At 52.4% G+C, this 17,996-nt stretch overlaps 1 protein-coding gene across 4 annotated transcripts; it reads right to left on the bottom strand.

The window, feature by feature from the left end:
• Nucleotides 1–1,965: 1,965 nt before the first annotated feature.
• On the bottom strand, nucleotides 1,966–17,693 carry ZMYM3 (zinc finger MYM-type containing 3). Of its 4 annotated transcripts, none has more exons than XM_041000546.1 (25): nucleotides 17,527–17,693; nucleotides 15,051–15,739; nucleotides 14,035–14,078; nucleotides 13,697–13,769; nucleotides 12,930–13,224; nucleotides 12,527–12,704; nucleotides 11,954–12,172; nucleotides 11,511–11,661; nucleotides 11,157–11,272; nucleotides 10,909–10,995; nucleotides 10,619–10,769; nucleotides 9,840–10,012; nucleotides 9,461–9,626; nucleotides 8,728–8,825; nucleotides 8,491–8,650; nucleotides 8,120–8,232; nucleotides 7,830–8,004; nucleotides 7,512–7,658; nucleotides 6,939–7,042; nucleotides 6,598–6,766; nucleotides 6,139–6,290; nucleotides 5,476–5,590; nucleotides 4,376–4,630; nucleotides 3,599–3,716; nucleotides 1,966–3,493 (listed from the first exon to the last, which is right to left on the bottom strand). In XM_041000546.1, the coding sequence occupies exons 2-25, from the start codon at nucleotides 15,718–15,720 to the stop codon at nucleotides 3,298–3,300; spliced, it is 4,125 nt and encodes a 1,374-aa protein (XP_040856480.1). In that variant the 5' UTR covers nucleotides 15,721–15,739; nucleotides 17,527–17,693; the 3' UTR covers nucleotides 1,966–3,297. The 4 variants fall into 4 exon arrangements, with proteins under 4 accessions (XP_040856480.1, XP_040856471.1, XP_040856491.1 ...); XM_041000537.1 differs by having other exon boundaries at nucleotides 13,697–13,763; nucleotides 17,527–17,609; XM_041000557.1 differs by lacking the exons at nucleotides 1,966–3,493; nucleotides 3,599–3,716; nucleotides 4,376–4,630; ... (13 more) ...; nucleotides 11,157–11,272; nucleotides 11,511–11,661 and having other exon boundaries at nucleotides 11,700–12,172; nucleotides 13,697–13,763; nucleotides 17,527–17,609.
• Between the last annotated feature and the right edge of the window lie 303 nt (nucleotides 17,694–17,996).

The following is a 17,996-nucleotide window of genomic DNA, read 5'->3' as shown; positions in this document are numbered from 1 at the left end:
GTGGGCTTGGTGGGGGTTATTGCGGGTTGCTTTGACTAGGCTGCAGCTCCCATTGTTTGCATGAGGGCCGAGTATGTGGTGGGCAGGATCGTGCTGGACTGCAACACCCATTGGTTCATGTAGAAGACAGGGCTAGAAACAGAACTGACCCAGCAATTGCAACCACCAGCATGTGCATAAGCTGATTGGGGCGCCGGACTGTGCTGGACCCTGTACTGGCATGCACACACAAAAATCAGGTCTCAGGCCCAGTGCAGTGGCCTAGCAGCTAAAGTCCTTGCCTTGAACGTGCCGGGATCCCATATGGGCACTGGTTCTGATCCCAGCGGTTCCACTTCCCATCCAGCTCCCTGCTTGTGGCCTGGGAGAGCAGTGGGGGACAGCCCAAGGCCTTGGGACTCTGCACCCGTGTGGGAGGCCTGGAAGAAGTTCCTGGCTCCTGGCTGTGGATCAGCGCAGCACCGGCTGTTGCGGCCACTTGGGGAGTGAATCATCAGATGGAGGATCTTCCTCACTGTCTCTCCTCCTCTCTGTATATCTGCCTTTCCAATAAAAATAAATAAATCTTAAAAAAAAAAAAAGAATCAGGTCTGGGATGGCCTCAGTTTCTTTGGGGATCCCCCCCCAACTGAACTGCCTGACTCAGAACCCCAGCCATGGAGAGAATCGCAGGTTCCATGGTCCGAACATGCAATGCATGTGTCAGAGCTGGGCCTCCTCAGTGGTTCAGATGGAGCAGTGGACAGCATATCCAGATGCACATGGAGGATAAGACAGTACATTGGAGCCCCCAGAGGACGCCTAGTACTCATGACAGAGGGCGGAGGACAGAACAAATTGATCAAATACTCCAGCCAAGCGTTGGCAGTGAATATCTGGGCAGATGGAGACTCTAAGGTGGACTATGTCAGCCAATGGATTTTGGAGAGATTTCATCATGATTGGAATGGTGGGACTGACAACAATTCAGGACTGTTGAATTATCAAAGCCTCTTCATAACTTCATGGTGATGAAAATTTCTATTTTTCTTCCTGTTGCTGATTTTGTATTGTGGCTTTTCATTTAAGGGGATGTATGATAACTGTGTAATGGATACTACCATATCCAGATGTGAGGATATAATGCAATGGGTATCTCTACTTTCAGACCAAAGATGCACTACCAAAGAAACTGTTAACTATATATCTTGACAACAGGATGCTGGACTCTCTGCCATTGTCCATGCCTGCAATGATGGACATATGACTGTTTATGAAGTACTAAATAATAATGCAGGGGAACTAAGTGGTGGTGGGGGAGGGGACTTTAGACAGGGGAAGGGGTTGAATCCTTCGTCCTTATTTCCACAGTCCCCACTGAGGCCTGCAGAAGCTCTTAGCAATACTGCTTCCACTGATCTGCAGGCTTTAGATATGCCAACCCCTCATCATTCACTGTTCCTAGGGATATTATCCTCAAAACAACAGATCTCAATCTATGTTCCCTGTTGGAAAAGCAGTCTTACACATTCCTCTTCCACAACTGTGGCCTCCCAACCTCTCCGGTTGAAGTATCTGAGGGCCTGGTCAAATGCCACCTCCCTAGGTGAAAAACCTGTCCATACACTTGAAATGAACTCCTTATTCCTTTGCTCTCCTAGCCCCATATTACTACTAATTGTTTTTTGGTCAGTGCCTCCCCTTACCTGGGGATAGGACTGTGGTGTAATTAATCTTGGTCTTGGGGGCATTATAGCCTAGGTCCTTAATCAATGACTGCTGAATAATCATTTTTGTTCCTGGGTGTTTGGAGACTTGTTATAAAAAAGATCACATTCCTAAGTGGGTTCCTTCAATGAGGTGGATAAGGGTGTTCCCACACTGAGGTGGAACACTTGACTTGACACTCGGAGGGATCTGAGGTTACCTAGCATAGCTGCTCCACCCTTCAAACACTACTCTGCTGCCCCCAGAAAAGGCAAAAGACAACTTTAACTCTTTATTTGAAACAAACAATTCCAGAGACAGAAGGTTAGTCGTGACAACAGTTTCTCACTACAACACAAGGGTGGGCATGGCTCACTTAAGGGACAGGCCATGTGCCTCAGAACAATATATACAATTTAAACAGTGGCTAAACTGGTGACAGTTATAAAAACACAAAAAAAAAGGGAGGCTGGGGAACAGCAAAGTCAACAGGGAAAAAAACTGGGTACACCTCCTTTGCCAGACACTAACAGCGTTCTGAGACTACAAAGGCAAGACGGGGAAGAGATGTAGGCAGCGGAGGCAGGCCCTATGCCTACACCCACAGCTCCTCAGCTAAGCCTTTGACCACAGATCCTATCCAGCACAACCCAGGCCCTCACAAAACTGGTCTGGCTCTTACGATAAGCAAGATGCATACTGATCAGTGTCCCTCCTCATTCCTAAAACGAGAGTGGGAAATCCAGCCCCAAGCCAGGTCAGAAGGTAGTTTTTGTCTTGGCAGCTCTGTCCACTGAACTAAAGGGCGGCAATTACAGAGGGGGCTAAGCATGTTGACACCATAGCTCACACCAACGTGACATGGCAGAGAGACAAAAACATAGACCAAGGGAATAGGCGTCTGCACAAGAGGAGTCTGCTTCCCGTACTTTTAAGTCATTCTCTGCCTTTGAGGGTTAAAAAAAAAAAAAGGCATTGGGACTTTTTTTTAAAGTTGCAGCACCAAGGCTTGGCGCTTACATGGATGGGGTGGAGGACATGGTGATGAGAGGGTGCCAACAACCAATTATCTTGCAGAAGGGGAAGAGTGTCTAGGGTCTGTGTTTTAGATAAATGGTCCTCTCATTACTTTTTATCTTTTCTTCCATACCTTTCAGACAAGACCCTTTCACATGGTTCTGGAGAAGACTATAAAAGGGAGTGGGCACAGGGCAGAGAAGGCAGCTGGGTTCTTCCCTAAGTCAAACCCAGGAAGGACGGACTTTGCCTACGCAGGGTGGTTAGGAAACCCAAAGCCAACAGGAGCACCAGAGCTGTTAACACTCTACCCACAGTCTTCCTCCAGAAGCAGTTTTACTCTGAAGCATAACGAAAATGGGCCAGCTGGTTTCTGCCCATAATTGGGAGTACAGAAGACTGGAGCCCCTTGGTTATCAAGTGATACAGAAGGAGGTAAGAGCCAGGGGTTCCAAGGGAAGGCAGGGAAGGGGTGAGCAGAAATGGGCGGTCAGGCCCTTCAGGATGAGTAGCATTGGTTCCTGGGCCAGTCACTGTGCGGGGACAAGACCACAGGACATGATGTGACAGATGGATATGGATGGCACATGGATTCTAGTCTATGTCGTCTTCCCCAGGACGACTTCCCAGTTCCTCATAAATCTCACGCACAGCCAGAATGCGATTGAGCATGCTCTCCAACATGCTTCGGTCCATGGGGATCACAGAATACCAGAGAGGTGACTCAGCGATACAGGAGCGCTCAGGTTGCAGATAGAATACATCGTTTCGAGTCCGAAGGCTTTCAGGACTGCATTGGTGGTGGGGGAGTAGGAGGACAGAAGATCAGTATTAAGGCCCAGAAGATCCCTTGGGTCCCCGTGCTAAGGCCAATCCTGCAAACCTGCCCGCTTACCATTTTGAGAGATAGAATTCATAGAACTTGACAGGACAGCGGAGGGGATTCATGCGGTTCTCACGTTGCTCTAAGACTGGGGATTCGTCTTCTCTCTTCCGTTTCCCAGGACCTATGTCTATAGTAGAGGAAAGAGACTCATTGAGAGCAATAAGCTCAAGAAGCCACCTCTAATAGCACAGTCTGGAGACAGGTGGGGGAGGTCTCAAGACACAAAATAGTTTCATGAAGAAGAAAATAGGCAGAAGAGGAGCTTGGTCAGTCTCTGCAGCAACCCAACGTCGTGTAGGGTGTTGATCTCCAGCCGCACCCAGTTCTCATGGCCAAAGTCTCTATAACCTCCCCCAAGCTGATTTCTTGAAGAGGTGATCTCATAAGTTATATAATCAAGCTGATAAGACAGCCCCTATTTGTAAGGTTGGGCTTGCCTTCCAGAACAGGGACAGTGATGGTCCCAATTCCCTCCTCCACAGTAAAACACGTCCAACAACTTCCTACCAGCTCACCACCCCCAAAACTTAGGAAAGCAAAGTCAATAGCCTGTAAAGAGGAAAAGTGGGAAATAGGCAGCCAATCAACCTCCTATTTGTGCAAGAGCCACTGCCCATCAGATAGAATGGCTGGCCATTTCCACCTTATACAAACACGGGAAGGGGAGAAGAGAGAAGCCAGTGGCAAAGGAGAGGGCCAACCCGACAGGTATAGTGGGTTATGCTGGAGGCAAGGGAAGGGAAAGCAGAGAAGGCAGCAAAAGCAAAGCAGGTAGTAGCCTCATACCTCGTCCTTTCCTCTGGCGGACTGGGGCATAGTAGCGAATGCTCACCACCTTGGTGGTGCCCCGGGGGGTGGTACACTTGCGGGACTGCCGTACCACATTGGTGAAGGAGAGCTGCATGTGTTCCTCAGCTGTTTGCAGCCCAAAAAACTTAGTGTTGAAGAACATGAGGGTGTTGAGAAGGACAAAGGGCGAGTAGACCCCCAGCTGCTTACACTCCCAGAGATGCTCTTCCTCCACTCGGGAGAACACCGTATCTGCAACAGGCAAAGGGAAGAGGCTGGTGAAGAGGGATGGACCCCCTAACCCAGCCACTGCTGATCCTGGTTATTCCCTCTAAAGTATTTACCACTCAATTCTTGGATAAATCACTACTGACTAAGTTCTGCCACTCTACCACAAAGTAGTTCTAGCTTACTTGCTCACTACTCGTTTTGTTGTTGTTGTTGTTTTTCCACATACAATCATCAATTGCTTACTGCTGAGGACACATTCTGAGACACGGTGTCACTAGCTGATTTTGTGGACATCAGTTAGTGTACTCACACACACCTGCATCTTCTAGCCTACAGCACATCTAGGCTATGCGGTAGAACCTACTGCTCCTAAGCTATAAGCCTACACAGCATGTTAGAATAATGAATACCGTGGGTAACTATAACACAACGGTCAAGTATGACACTCCTACATGTTAGGCATTTTTCCACTCCCTTACAATCTTACGGGACCACTGGTACATATGGGGTCTATCACCAATTTAAATGTTGTTATATAGCACATGACTGTATTTTCCACCTGTTTCTGGAGTTTTTCTCACCACCCTCAAGTTGTAGGCAGGTAGCTATAAACCTCAAAAAAGTCCTGCAACTTTCTTTGGGTTTCTTTCTTCACTTACTACCCAAACCCAGGCCCATCTTGTTTTAGTCCCAGAGATAGCTCTTTCAGATTTGAGTTTTTTTCCCCCTGCTCATATTCAATGACAGGGGCTCCAAACCTTGAGGCATCTAGCACATGGTTCCGCCCTTAGGTCCCCCTCCCCAGTGAAGAGTGGCTGACCAAAATGCACAGCAGTGTTTGGGGTTGCTAAGTTCCCCTCCCTTACTGTTGGGGAGGAGCGTGGGCTGCCAGGTACTCAGAGACTTGTTGAGTTCTTGAACGAAAGTCAGGTAGTAAAGGTCCGTGAAAATGTTCACCATTCGATTATTTTCCAGCAAGTACTGCAGAAAGAAAGAGCAGAGCCATGTAAAGCCAGACTAGATACTAAAAGAAAGACAACAGGCATGGTGTCCTTGATAATTAGCAGACAATGGGAGATGGGTGTCTGGGTGGCCCAGAGTGCTTCCGCCACGCTGTACCCAGCACACTTGGATGCACTGAGGCTTTGCCTCAAGAGGAGACAATCTTCAGGAGCTCAGCTCCCGCCTCCCCCAATCAGGTGAGGCACAGCTGACCTCTGCCAACGGAAGTCAGGCACTATGCCACCAAGGAGCCCAGTTCTATCCAGCCATCTGCTCTTCGAAAGGGCTTAAAGGTTATGAAAGGGATCCAGACAGGAATGCACACTGCTCCCTGGCCAACAGTCCTGGGATGAAACTTAGACTTTGCAGGAATATTGACATCTTGTGTTCTCTCTGGAGTAGGAGAATAAAGGCAAATTGCTAGCTTGGGGTAGGAGATAAGGTGAGAATAGGGAATGAGGCAGCAGCTTTTCTGGTAGGACCCTGTTTACTGTGTTGAGTTACAGGAAGTGAGGTGGGAGAAGTACCTGTTGGATGCCAAGACACAAATAGTAGATACTATCAGGTTCATATCGTTCACCATTGGGTCGGGTGATTTCTCTCACAAACTGAGCCAGGCCATAGTTCAGTTCAGCAGCTGAGCAGGCGAGAATATCCTCTTTGATACGCATGGGTTTGGCTGCAATGATATGCAAGTAGAGGGGGAAGGACTAAGAAAAACTACTTGGAGAATCTCACTCTGCTCCAGCACCATCAATCCCCCTTACCTTAGTCACACTTAACTCCTGAACAAACCCACCAATTACAAAAAGGGCCCTCAGCCTCCAACCTAAACATCACCTCCCTCTCATCTACAACTCCTTCTCCTCTTCACAGGGCACCCTGAAACAATCATACCCTTATCCCTCCTAGATATCTTCAGCTAAATCTCAGGCCCAGACCCTCCTCTTCCTCATGGTCCCTGCCTCCCTCCCCTGGGAGCTTACGGCCAAAACGCAGCTCATCGCCCTTGCTGGTTTCTCCGTTGGCATATTTTGACTGTACCCAGCACTTCCAAGCATTGACACCATATGAATAGTTGAGTCCAGTACAGCTAGGCTGGCTACTCATGGAATCCCGGGAACAGCTTTCTGAAAGCACCAGCCGCTTTTGACCCTAAAGGGGAAAAGAAAGAACAGGGGTGGCAGAGGTAAGGTCAGAGGCACCATGGAAGTTAGTGAGGACAATGGTTACCACCAGGAAACTGACTCAAGCTTGGTTCCCAGGGCAAACACTCCCCTTTGAGTCTCTATCCTTCTATGGGGTGTGCAACAGCCCCAGCCCTTACCTTTCTCATGGTTCGGGGCAAGTCTTGTTCAGCAGACACATCCTCAGGTCCTACCAGGCCACAGTCAAACAGAAAGTCTACACTGGGGTTAATGTCTAAAGGATCTAACAGAAGGGAAAGAAAGAAGAAATCAATCTCTCTCTGTGCAGTGGTTCTCTCATCCCACCCCTGCTACTTGTCCACTTGACTCCAGATGAGCTTTTTGGCTTCAGTGGAGTCAGCAGGAACCAGCCAGGATATACCAAAAATGCCCTCCGAAGCACAAAACCACATTCACAACAATGTAAATACTACTTGATTGTATATATAACCTTTTATGTTTTGCTGGGTTTTGTTGTTTATTATTACAACTAAAAGGTATATACAAGCTTAGAAACACAAAAAGCAAGACTCATAAGTACAAAATGGTATATTGGTCCTGGCACTTGTAGCACTACTCCTTAGAAGAACTTTCTATTTTACAGTTAGAATGAGCACTGCTTAAGGCCATGTTCAGTTGTCACAAATAACACTCCTTTCCTGATGACACAAATGCTACTACCCTCAGTGGACATGCGTTGAAATCCTACTCACTCTTGGGGAAGTCTGCCTCCAAGTCTTGCCCAGGTTCATCCAAGACATTGGCCATCTTGACAGCCATGGCCAGGACATCATCTCGAGCAGGCCCAAACAGGTCACAGTCTTCCAGAAGTCCCTCTGCGCTTTGGTTACTCACAAGATCTGGGAGGCAGAGAAGTTGGTATAATAGCTGCAGCTCCTGCTTAACACCCTCATAAGCCTTCATGGGTCAATTCCAACTATCCCCCTACCACTCCACTGGGCACCGAAATCACCACCCTCCACTCCGTTAGAGACAGACTGTCTCCTTTATCGTCGCTGTCCATGACATACCACAAAGGTCAGATGAGGCCTTGTCCAACTCCTCAGCCTCTGCAATCATTTCTGCCATAGCCAGGATGTCAGCCTCCAAGGGGTTGGAAGGGATCTTCACCTTTAGCTCCTCAATGGTCTCGACAATCTTGTCTGTGCTCTCCAAGGTAGTGGGCAAGAACATGGGCACAGGCACCTGGAAGCATGAATCCCAAGTAAAAGCCAAGAACCACACCAGCAGACAAGAGGGGCTGCTGATGAGTAGGGGAAGGAGTGCATCTCACCCGGAAAGGGCAAGCAGGAAAACTTACCGGAATAGGCATGGAGAAAGGCACCGGGACTTTCTGGCAGTACAGATGCATAGGCACTGGCACAAAGATGGGCACTGGGATGGGCAGCACAATCACCTGTGGCTTCCACTCTTCTGTTGACAAGAAAGGGGTCTTCTCAGAGTCCCTGCTAGACAGGTCACATCTGACCTGGAACTTGATGTCTGCTTGTCATCCTTAAAAGCTGTCACACATGCTCAGTGAACCAAAGGTTGAGAGACCATTCTATAATTCTATATGATATGCCAGCCACCCAAGGAATTCCTTTATACCTGGCTCTTGGAAATGGTGTTGGAGGCCCAGGACTCTGGAATGCAGCATGTGATATCTAGAAACTAGGTACTCTGACTCACCTGTCTGAATTCCTTTGGACTTCATTTCCACCTTGCACGAGACGCCTCGATTCTGCATCAGTGGCTTACACATGGCAGCTTTGTTTTTGCGTGGTGTAGCTGGAGGAGGTGGGGGTGGAGGAGGAGTGGAAGTCGGAGTTGATCGGGTCTTTGCAGGGATCTGCAGCGACAAAGCACTGTTACTGCTGTCAACTATTACACCTTCCTGAGATTGTCCTCCATGGCTTTTACCCCTACCTTGCCCAAATTCCCACTTTCCTCTGTGGTCCTCACTGTGGTGTTGTTTTCCACTTTGGTCTGAGAGGGTGTTTGGGGCTTTGAATCAGAAGACTGACCTGTAGATCAAAATAAATGAATGCTGTCACCTAAGGAAGTAGCTGATCATTTTCCTCACCCTACTTCCAAGAAAACTTCATTAAGAGGTGCACCAAATGGAAATTGGGAAGTCTAGGATTTCCCCTCCTTGTGAAGCCAGGTCTAGTCTTCACTAAAGCCACAGAAACACAAGCCAGGGAGAGTCTTTTCTCCTGGCAACCGAGTGGAGTGGAACATTACATTTCTCCCAACCCACACCACCCCACAAATTTGAATTCTACCGAAATGGCTCTTGGGATTTTCATATCCCTAGAGCTGCAAAAAATCTGGGCTAACATTCTAGGAAAAAAAAATGCCATCTTCAGGTGCACTAAAGACAGAGCTTATAGCGTCAGTTTCTTCTTTCTGAAAACTATCCAAAACCCCTGCAGGTCTCCTCCTATCTGGGGAGGCAACAATCCATCAAAGTCTTTCCTTCACAGAAAACATGTAGAATATCACTCCATGATTATCCCTGGTACTTGTAGAGTTCTGAAGTGAAAAGACAGAACGGTACCAGGAGCTCTGGTCAGGGAGGGAAAGAAGACAGGAGCTGGGCCTACAAGTGTAAGAGTCCAAGCCCAGTTCTAAGAGCGTGCCCCTGCCAGGGACTCACTGTTCAGGAGGCTCTCGGGCCCACTCTGGGTGTCCAGGTTGGGTTGGTTCTGCTGGCTGTAGAAGCGCAGCAGACACTGTTGGTTGCAGAAATGACGGATCTGCCCACGCCAGTGGATGGTCTCCAGCAGCTTTCCCTGGCGCTTACAGGCATGGCACCGGGCAGCCTGAAGGTGTCAACAGCATGGTCAGATCTGCCTTCCTAAATGTGCTGGGCCCTTCCCTTGGGATAAATCATATTCCTCCCCTTGAAGAGTGGGCCAGCTTGGAAACTGGACATTGTCTCCCCTCCCTGGAGATCTGCCCATTCCAACCCCAGCACAACAGCCCATGCTCGCTGTCATTCACTTCCCTCCTACCCAATGTGCTACCCACCTTACCTTGCAATACCACAGTAGGTACTTGCTCTTACAGTCCTCACTGCAAAAGTCCCAGGTACTGCCATCCAGCTGCTCAGTGACCCCACGTTGGCAGGTTTGGGAGCAGTAAGTGCAAGTGATGCAGCACAAGCCCAGCTTCTTGGTGAAGTCCTGCTTGTATAGCAGTACACAGCCTAGAAAGAGAAGAGCCAAGAGTCCAGAAAGAGCCTGAGACCCAATCTTTTTAAGGCAGTTATACTTAGAACCTCTCTTTAAACACCCTAGTGGGGCTGGTGTATTGCCTCAACTGGCTAAGCCTTCCCCTCCAAACCCTGGAATCCCATATGGGCGCCAGTTCATGTCCTGGCTGTTCCACTTCCCCTCCAGCCTCCTGTTTGTGGCCTGGGAAAGCAGTTAAAGACAGCCCAAAGCCTTGGGATCCTGCACCCATGTCGGGATCCAGAAGCTCCTGGCTTTGGATCACCACAGCAATGGTTGTTGCAACCATTTGGGGACTGAGCCAGTGGATGCAAGATCTTTCTCTGTGTCTCTCCTTTTTGTAAATATGCCTTTCCAATAAAAATAAATCTTTAAAACAAAACAAAAACAAACAAGCAAAAAAAAAAAAAAAAACCCACACAAAACAAAAAACAGCTCTGGTGCCCAAATTGTCAGAACAAAGGTAGAACATCCCAAGAAGATCTATCCCCCTATGGGCCACACACCAACCTTTCTCCCTTCTCTGCCCTTTTGCCTGGCTGGGAGGTCCAGAAGCTTCTGGGCCTTCCCTACTGCCTTACCTTCACTACAGAAGCTCTTCTCCACTCCACTGAATCTGAGTTTCTCATGCAGGAGTTTCTCTTGCCGGCAGTGCTCACACTGCGACACCACACCCCGAAGCCTCTTGAAATCCTCACAGCAATCGCGGCAGCAGAACTGGAACACCTGGTCCTAAGATGCGGGCACAGGGTGGGGAGGACAAGAGCTGTGACATAAGGGCCTGGCCGGGGCCAAGCGGAAGGGTCCCCTGAGACAAGATGTTGAGTCATGTGGCTAGATGTGGGTGGGGGCAAAGGGTCAGGGGTCTTACCTGCCAATCCAAGACCTCAGGTTTGCCACTGAAGAGGCTGTGGCAGTAGTGGCAGCTCAGGTGAATGCCCCCCTCAGGGCTTGTGCGCTGGAGGGAAGGAAGACAAGTAAGGGAGGGGCAAGATGTGTGCAGTGGCGGTGGGCAGGGACATCACGCTCATTCTTTGCTCTGCCCAGGCCTACCTACCCCAATTTTCCTACCCTCTCTATGTTGCTACACCCTTAACCCTGGTCCAGGGTCTGGAGTACCTGGAACTTGGTCCAGCAGCTGGGGCTGCAGAACTGGTAGACTGTGCGGTCAACCTTGTTGTAGTAACAGGGGTCAGAGAGGCTGCGGCGGCAGAAGCTGCAGGGTCGGGGAGGGCCTGGGGTACAGAGAGAAAGAAAGGAGAGAAAGAAAAGAAAGAAAAAAAAAGAGAGGAAGAGAGGAAGAGAGAGAGAGAGCACACAGAAGGTGTAAGGCAGTGCAGAGATGGAACAGAAAATCCACGGGAAGATGTGGTTGGGCCGAGGTTGGGCAGCAGGGATTACTTTAAAAGAGGGGAATACGGGAGGTAGAAGGAAGGCCGGCAGGGGTCTCAGAGAAGAGCGCTTTGCACCTACCAGTGAGCCCTGCCTGCTTCACTTTGTAAGAAGTGGTACAGCACAGGGAACAGAACAGGCTGGTCTTGCCATTCCGATCCACATGTGATAGCATCTCAAAGTTCTTACACAGGGTCTTGCACCAAATACAGGGGTACACACGTGTGTTTTTCTGTCAGGATGGGGAAGGAGAGGCTGAGGCTGGATTTATCCCTTCACTTTTATTATTTAATTTTTTAAACATGAAATATTTCAGGCATACAAAAAAAAAGTATAGATGATGATATAACAAAGACCTGTGTATCCACCAGCCAGCTTCAAAAATAAAACGTAACAGATACAATTGAAACCCCCTTTATTTGTTTTATTTTTCCCAGCCTGGACCCCATCAGGCACCTTTATTTATCACCCAAGGACCACACCCCCTTCCACAGCCCGCTAACACACTACTCCCTCGGCCCCACCTTCTTGTATGCCCCCAAGCAGGTTGTGTTGCAGAACCGCTTTTGTTGGCCCTCGTGGAAGAGGAGCTCAGGGCCAGGGCTTCCAGACTTGGCGTAGATGTAAGCCCCGCACTGGTCACAGCAGTTGGTTTTCAGTCCCTTGTTGGCGCGGAATTTGGAGAAGCAAGTATCGCTGCAGAGCCGGTGCACCACGCTGCCGTTGCTGACCTCATGCAGGACCTGCCACACATACACACACACACCCTGAGCTAGGGCCTGGCCACCACCGCCCACCCTATTGCAAGGACTCCCACCCCCACCTCACCCTACACCTTCACAGCAGACAGTGGGCCCAGGGGCCCCCCAACCTGTACATCAGACTGCCGACTTGAAGGTGAGGTCCTGGGAGGCAAGGGAAGGCCAGCTGCATACATCCTGGAGAAGCTCTATCCTTGAATACGCTCCCTCATGATGGCTGCCTTTCCTCCCCACTCCCCCTTTTCCACAGGGTCTGGCCCCTGCAGCCCTAGGACTGGAGGGAGCAGATCAGGGGTGGCCAGGCTCTGTATATCAGCCCCTAGTCAGAGTCCTCACCTCTCCAGTCTTCTGGCATATGCTGCAGCGAGTGGCATCAGCCGGATCCCCAGACTGGGGGAGTGGGCGCTGCTGCTGGGCCTCATACAAGGAGAGACAGACGGATGTGCAGAATTCATGGAAGGAGCCTCCTGAGCCAGTCTGAGCCACAACTGACTCCTTGGTGTTCCAGATCTCCCTAGAGGACGGGAACAGAACGAATTATTTACCCCAAATCACCCTCATATCTCAGCAGCTCCCACGATGACCAACAGAGCCAGATACTCTCTGACCTCCTCCCTAAACTGTTCCTTCCCAGCTCTGTTCTGCTGGCTTCCTGCCAAAACACTCTCTGTCCTACCCATGACTCTGATGTGTGTCCCTCCCCCTCCCCCCACACCTCCCACCCAGGGCCGTCACGCACTTCTTGCAGAAGGTACAGGTCTTTTTGCCTGAGGGCTTCTTGGAGAAGGTGGTAAGACAGGAGGAAGAGCAGAAGAGCTGAGGCAGCCCCTTGCGCTGATAGGCTGTCTGCCCCTTCTGCAATGGTGTCCGGCAGTGTGCGCAAGTCATTTTGGTGGCCGTTGAGGAGCGTCCAGCCCTCTGTGTCGCGCTTGAGCGTAGGGACATGCGAGGAGAACGCCGGGGCCGGAATGGCACAAAGTCCTCATCATTGGGATCATCTACCATGGCATCAGAATCCTCATCTGACACTGGAACTGAGGAAGAGGACCAGGGTGGACACGTGGGCGGGGGTGGGGGGGGAGAAAGCAGTGAGAAAAGACCGCAGGAACAGGCCTGCAGCCACCAACAGTCACTTCAGTCATGCTGTCAGCATTCCCGCTGTTTTTGGCCTCTACCTCTCCACCCCCATTACACTGGTATCTTAAGCCACTGGTGACTGGTCCATGGTGGCACAGTGATCTCCCAGGGAGGGGGCTCCAAATGAGAAGACTGGAGACAGGGATGGCACAGCTGAAACCGGAAACTCTCCATTCTCCCTGCTCTTGTTTTCAATTTCTCCCACTGCCCCTGGTTCCCATGCCAACCCATAGTGGAGATGGGTATTTCACTCGCTGCGGGGAGAGACTACAGGAGCTACAGGCTCTATGCTATGGAACTCTCTCCCCCAACTCAGGCTCTGTTCTGCACCCAGAATGGCCAGGTCACATTCCCTCCAATCCTACTCACTGCTCTCAGTGGAATCCACAACCTCAGGTTTGGGAGGTTCTGCTCTTCTAACGCGTTCGCTTCTCTTCTGTACCTTGGAAACATGGAGGGGTTGAAGCTGACAACGGGGCAGGCTAACACTGGTTAGGGGTTGCGAGGGGGGCAGAAGATGGGAAAGGGCGCTTAGAGTAGGACCCCCTTGGCCCAGCCCTTGGGAGGGACCCACAGTTCTCCCCCTCCCTGCTAACTCTCCTTGCATACACTCTCCATAGAGCAACACCTGGGAGGGAAAACGAAGGGTCTGTCCTTCCCAGAGCCATAGGGGGAACCAGACTACTTGCATCCCCTCCCCGTCTCACCCTCTCAGGCGGCTTCTCACTCGCCTTCCCAGTCAGGCCATCTCCTGCAAAGCAAGCAGAAGGCAGCCGAAATGTTGCGACTACCCTCAGCACCCCCTTCCTGGCCAACCCCCACCTCTAGTCTTGGGGAACAAACTTAATCAAAACTGAAAGGGGGAAAAAAAAAAAGCCATGTACCTGTGGCTTCTTAAGGCCCTGCACTAAGTGGGGTGGAGTGGAGAAGGTGTGCAACTCAGTAAAGAAAGAATCCTACCCTTTCACCAGCTATCTGTCCCAATCATTGGGAGTGAGGCAAACACAGGTAAACACATCTTTCCTTAAGAATTCTATATCTGGCCAACAAAATCAAGGGCAACCACCCAAAGGTAGCAAGAGGAACAGGGCGCACCAACATATGGGAAGGTTCCCCTGGCCTTGGACGGTTATGTAAGCCCCCAGTCCCCCTGGTCCCAGCCTGCAGGCATGCCACTAGCACCAGAAGGGGGGGATGACCCAGAGCCTCTCAATTGCCGCCTACCCCTCCCCTCCCACAGATCCACCACCCCTTGAAAAGATTCTGCCATTCAGAGTACCAGAATCTAGGTACCAATCCTCAGTCCCAGAAACCCTACTCCCACACTGAACAAAACAGCTGGAAAAATCTTAGACCCACAAAGCCTGGTGTCCTCCCCGAAAATCTGAAGGAAGGACACTGGCACCAAAAGCCCACTGGGATAGGGAAACGGGAAAAGGGGAAGCTCTCACACTGAATCTGTTCCTCCCAACCGGCTCCCTCAAACCTCACCCCATCCCTCCCACACAGGCCCTGTGCTTCCCCTCATAACTACTTTCCTTGCTCTTCCCCAGACCCCCCCCCACTCCTCCTTCCCAAGCCCCAACAACTCCCTTCCCACACATCCCTACCCTACCCTTCCCTCTCTACCCTCCTCTTGCCACTTCCCGAAGCACCCAAGCATCCCTCCTCACTCCCAATGCCCCCTCCCCAGCCTGAGTTTCCAGATGGTCAGGCAACCTACCTGGTAAGGAAGGATGTACAGGGGGGCTAGAGCCCCCAGGTTTGGTCTGAGAAGTCTTGATTCCATCCCTCAGAGTCTCTCCCACTGAAGGGCTAGGGGGGCCATTTGGGCTCTGTGGCTGCCCTTGTGGAAGCTCCTCCTCCTGCCCAGGGGAGCCCCTTCTCCCCAGAGCTATGGAGGTGGTCTCCTCGTCTTCAACATGGGGGGGCTGCAGGGTTATTGGAGAATCTGGAGCCAAAGGCTGGAGCAGCCCCTCGGGGGAAGAGGGATTTGCCCCAGCCCCTGGATCAGGTGGCACTATCTCGGGGGTCTTGCCCCCGGGCCCAGGTTCTAGGGTCTGATCTCCTGCATCCCATGCAAGGGTTCCTTCAGGACCATGGTCCACCTCTGGGGGGGAGGGGGCCTTGTAGAGTAGCCCCCCCAGCCCCAGCAGCTCAGTGGCTCCATCCAGGACTACGCCAGGGTCTTTTTCCAGGACAGCAGGGGTATCAAGCAGGTCCAGGGCTCCCGAGGATGGAGAAGGACCAGGGGGCACCCATCCACGAGTCGGGGCAGTCTGGGATTCCAGCAGATCCTCTCCAAATTCCATGTCTACTGGAAGGTCTCCAGCCAGCGGCTTCTCTGGCAGGGTCAATGGGTCAAATGGACTAGGGAAATCACTTGGGTCCATGAAGATGGCTGGATATGGGCTGCAGATGAAGAGTAGAAGGGGGCAAGAGAGGTGGTCTTAGGCAGAAGCCCTTCTTATACAGGCCCCGGGACACACCCCATCATCCACTTGGGTTTCTCAAGATCCAGTCCCCACAAGCAACAAGCATTTCTACGGGCTTTGGTCCTAAGGACCACTCCCCCGCCGACCCCCACTTAGAGCGCCCCCTGTGGGGAGTGGCCTGCCCTGGCCCTGGCCCTGTGCCTACACCTAGTGCAGGATAGTCAGGGCTTTCCACCCACTCGCCTGCCCCCCCAAACCCCGACTGCAACTCCCGACTCCCCTCCCCCATTACCTTTCACCCGCCCTCCCCGCAACTCGGGCTGAACGCCCCCTTATAGCCTCTGAAGGCCGTCGCCACCAGAAACCTTTCCCGCCCCTGCAATTTGTTTCTATCCTCCCCCCACCTCGCACTCTCCTAGAGCCCCCAGGCTTCTCAGTCTTCACCCACCCAGTCTGGCCCCACCCCCCCTCCCCGCGGAGCTGGGTCCTCCCTCAGCCCTTCCCCAGCCCCCACCAACTACCCTTCCTAACCGCCCCCCCCCCCAGTTACCTCTTCAGGGTAGCCCACTTCCTCAGCCCAGTCTCCCTCTCCCATTGCTCTCTCAGTGCTTCCTTCTCCTGTTGCCCACCCCCCACCTCAGGCATTTACAGGAAGACATTTTGGAGCTACGAGCTCTCCTCAGACCCCCCTCCCGGCTACTGAGAGAACCTGCCTGCAGGTTCGGTTCGGCTTGGTAAGGCCCGACCCCTACCTGCGGCAGGGTTACAGTAACGGCTACAAGCCTAGAACTGCAGACAGCGACGGCCCCGCGCTCCTTCTCCACCTCCCTCCCTAGCAGCCGGGACAGGGGTCGCGGCCCCTTTAAATGGCAGCGCCGCTCGCAGCGCCCAGCGCTCTGCAGCAGGCGGGCGGGCGGCGCCAGAAACCAAGCCCATTGGCTGGCCCGCGGAGGGGGCTCGCGAGACAGCGCCGGCCCCCGGCGCGAGACTCCCAGCCCCGTGGCCACCTGGAAATTGCGGAGTGGAGCGCAGTCCCTGGAAATGGATCTTGAGCCCCCGCCCGGGGCCCCGTTAGTTGAGGAGGAAAAGATAACCTCTGGAGCTTTGAAGCACGCCCCCGGGAAAGGCGGCGTCTCCTTTTCCACCGGAGGCTCTCAGACACTGAGCCGCGCGCGCACACACACGCACACACACACACACAAAACCACAGCTCAACGCACCTGCTTCCCCTTACCTGGCTCTAGAGTCTTGCCCCCCCACGTCACACCCGTGCTCGCCCTGCCTCCTAGAGCCCACTCTACCCGTGATCCCCTCCTCTCATTCAAATGGTTCCCGGTCCCCTCCCCCTCCCCGTGTCTCTCTCCGCTTCCCACTCGCGTTCAACCCCCTGGCGTCCGCCCCCCTCGACAGTCCCTACCTACGCCATGCAGCAGGCGCCTGCCAAGATTACCCTCCCCCATCCCTACCTCTCCGGGGCCCGCCCCCTAGGCGACTGTTGGGGTAGTGAGTGACAGCGGACGAAAGGGGGAGGCAGGGACCTGGCCCTCTAGTGCCCCTCCTCCCCTTGTCTGCAGCCCCGGGCCCCCCCCCACCGCCCCAACAACCAGTCTGAGAGTCGTAGTTACGGGGTGTCTTGAGCTGGGTCTCCAATCACCCAAGGCGGGTTAAACGCTACTGGCTCCGTGACAACGCCTCTGCAGTAACCATAAATGCCTACTGACCTCCGCCCCGAGTCCCACGAAGCTACCCCCCCCCCCCACTCACTCGACGGTCTTAGGATAAGTTCTGGGATCTTCCACCTCAGTCTTCCCGCAGGAACTCCCTGCAGTCTCTTCAGTAGTTTTCCTCGCGAGGCTCAGGAGCGAGCGCGCCTCTCTCCTCCACGTCCCTCTTTGGCCCTCCTCCCTCTTTCTGCCCGGCTCTGTCTGTCTGTCCCTCCTCATTCTCTCCATGTCTCTTTTTGTCTCCCGTCTCCCTCTCTGTCTCTGTCTCTGCCTCGGCTACCCCGGAGCACGCAGGCGCGCGCGCGCTCTCACGCGCTCACGCTCCCCCTCCTGGATGGTCCTCCGCGTGTGGGTGTGGCTGAGGTGAAGGCCGGCGGCGAAGTGGGGCAGAGGTGGGGGGCCCTAGCCCGAGGCCGCCTGCCGAGGGGAAGAAAAAAAAAAAACAACAAACCCCAACCTGCTCCAGGCTCTGTGCTTCAGGGTCAGTCCTTGCTACAGCTAAAACACTTT

The sequence above is a fragment of the Ochotona curzoniae genome, unplaced genomic scaffold (genome assembly GCF_017591425.1).
Source record: "Ochotona curzoniae isolate NIBS_2020 unplaced genomic scaffold, NIBS_Ocur_1.0 contig_1274, whole genome shotgun sequence".
Taxonomy (NCBI): Eukaryota; Metazoa; Chordata; class Mammalia; order Lagomorpha; family Ochotonidae; genus Ochotona; species Ochotona curzoniae.
The sequence above is the reverse complement of the archived record's forward strand: the minus strand, read 5'-3'. Positions and strand labels throughout refer to the sequence as shown.

Excerpts from the sequence above, each read along its gene's own strand:
- ZMYM3 (XM_041000546.1), bottom strand. The coding sequence starts at position 15,720 with ATGGACCCAAGTGATTTCCCTAGTCCATTTGACCCATTGACCCTGCCA. Across the intron at positions 12,173-12,526 it reads TATGCCAGAAGACTGGAGAG|GTCCTGCATGAGGTCAGCAA; the intron begins GTGAGGACTCTG and ends TATGTGTGGCAG. Across the intron at positions 8,005-8,119 it reads CTTTCTCCATGCCTATTCCG|GTGCCTGTGCCCATGTTCTT; the intron begins GTAAGTTTTCCT and ends TCATGCTTCCAG.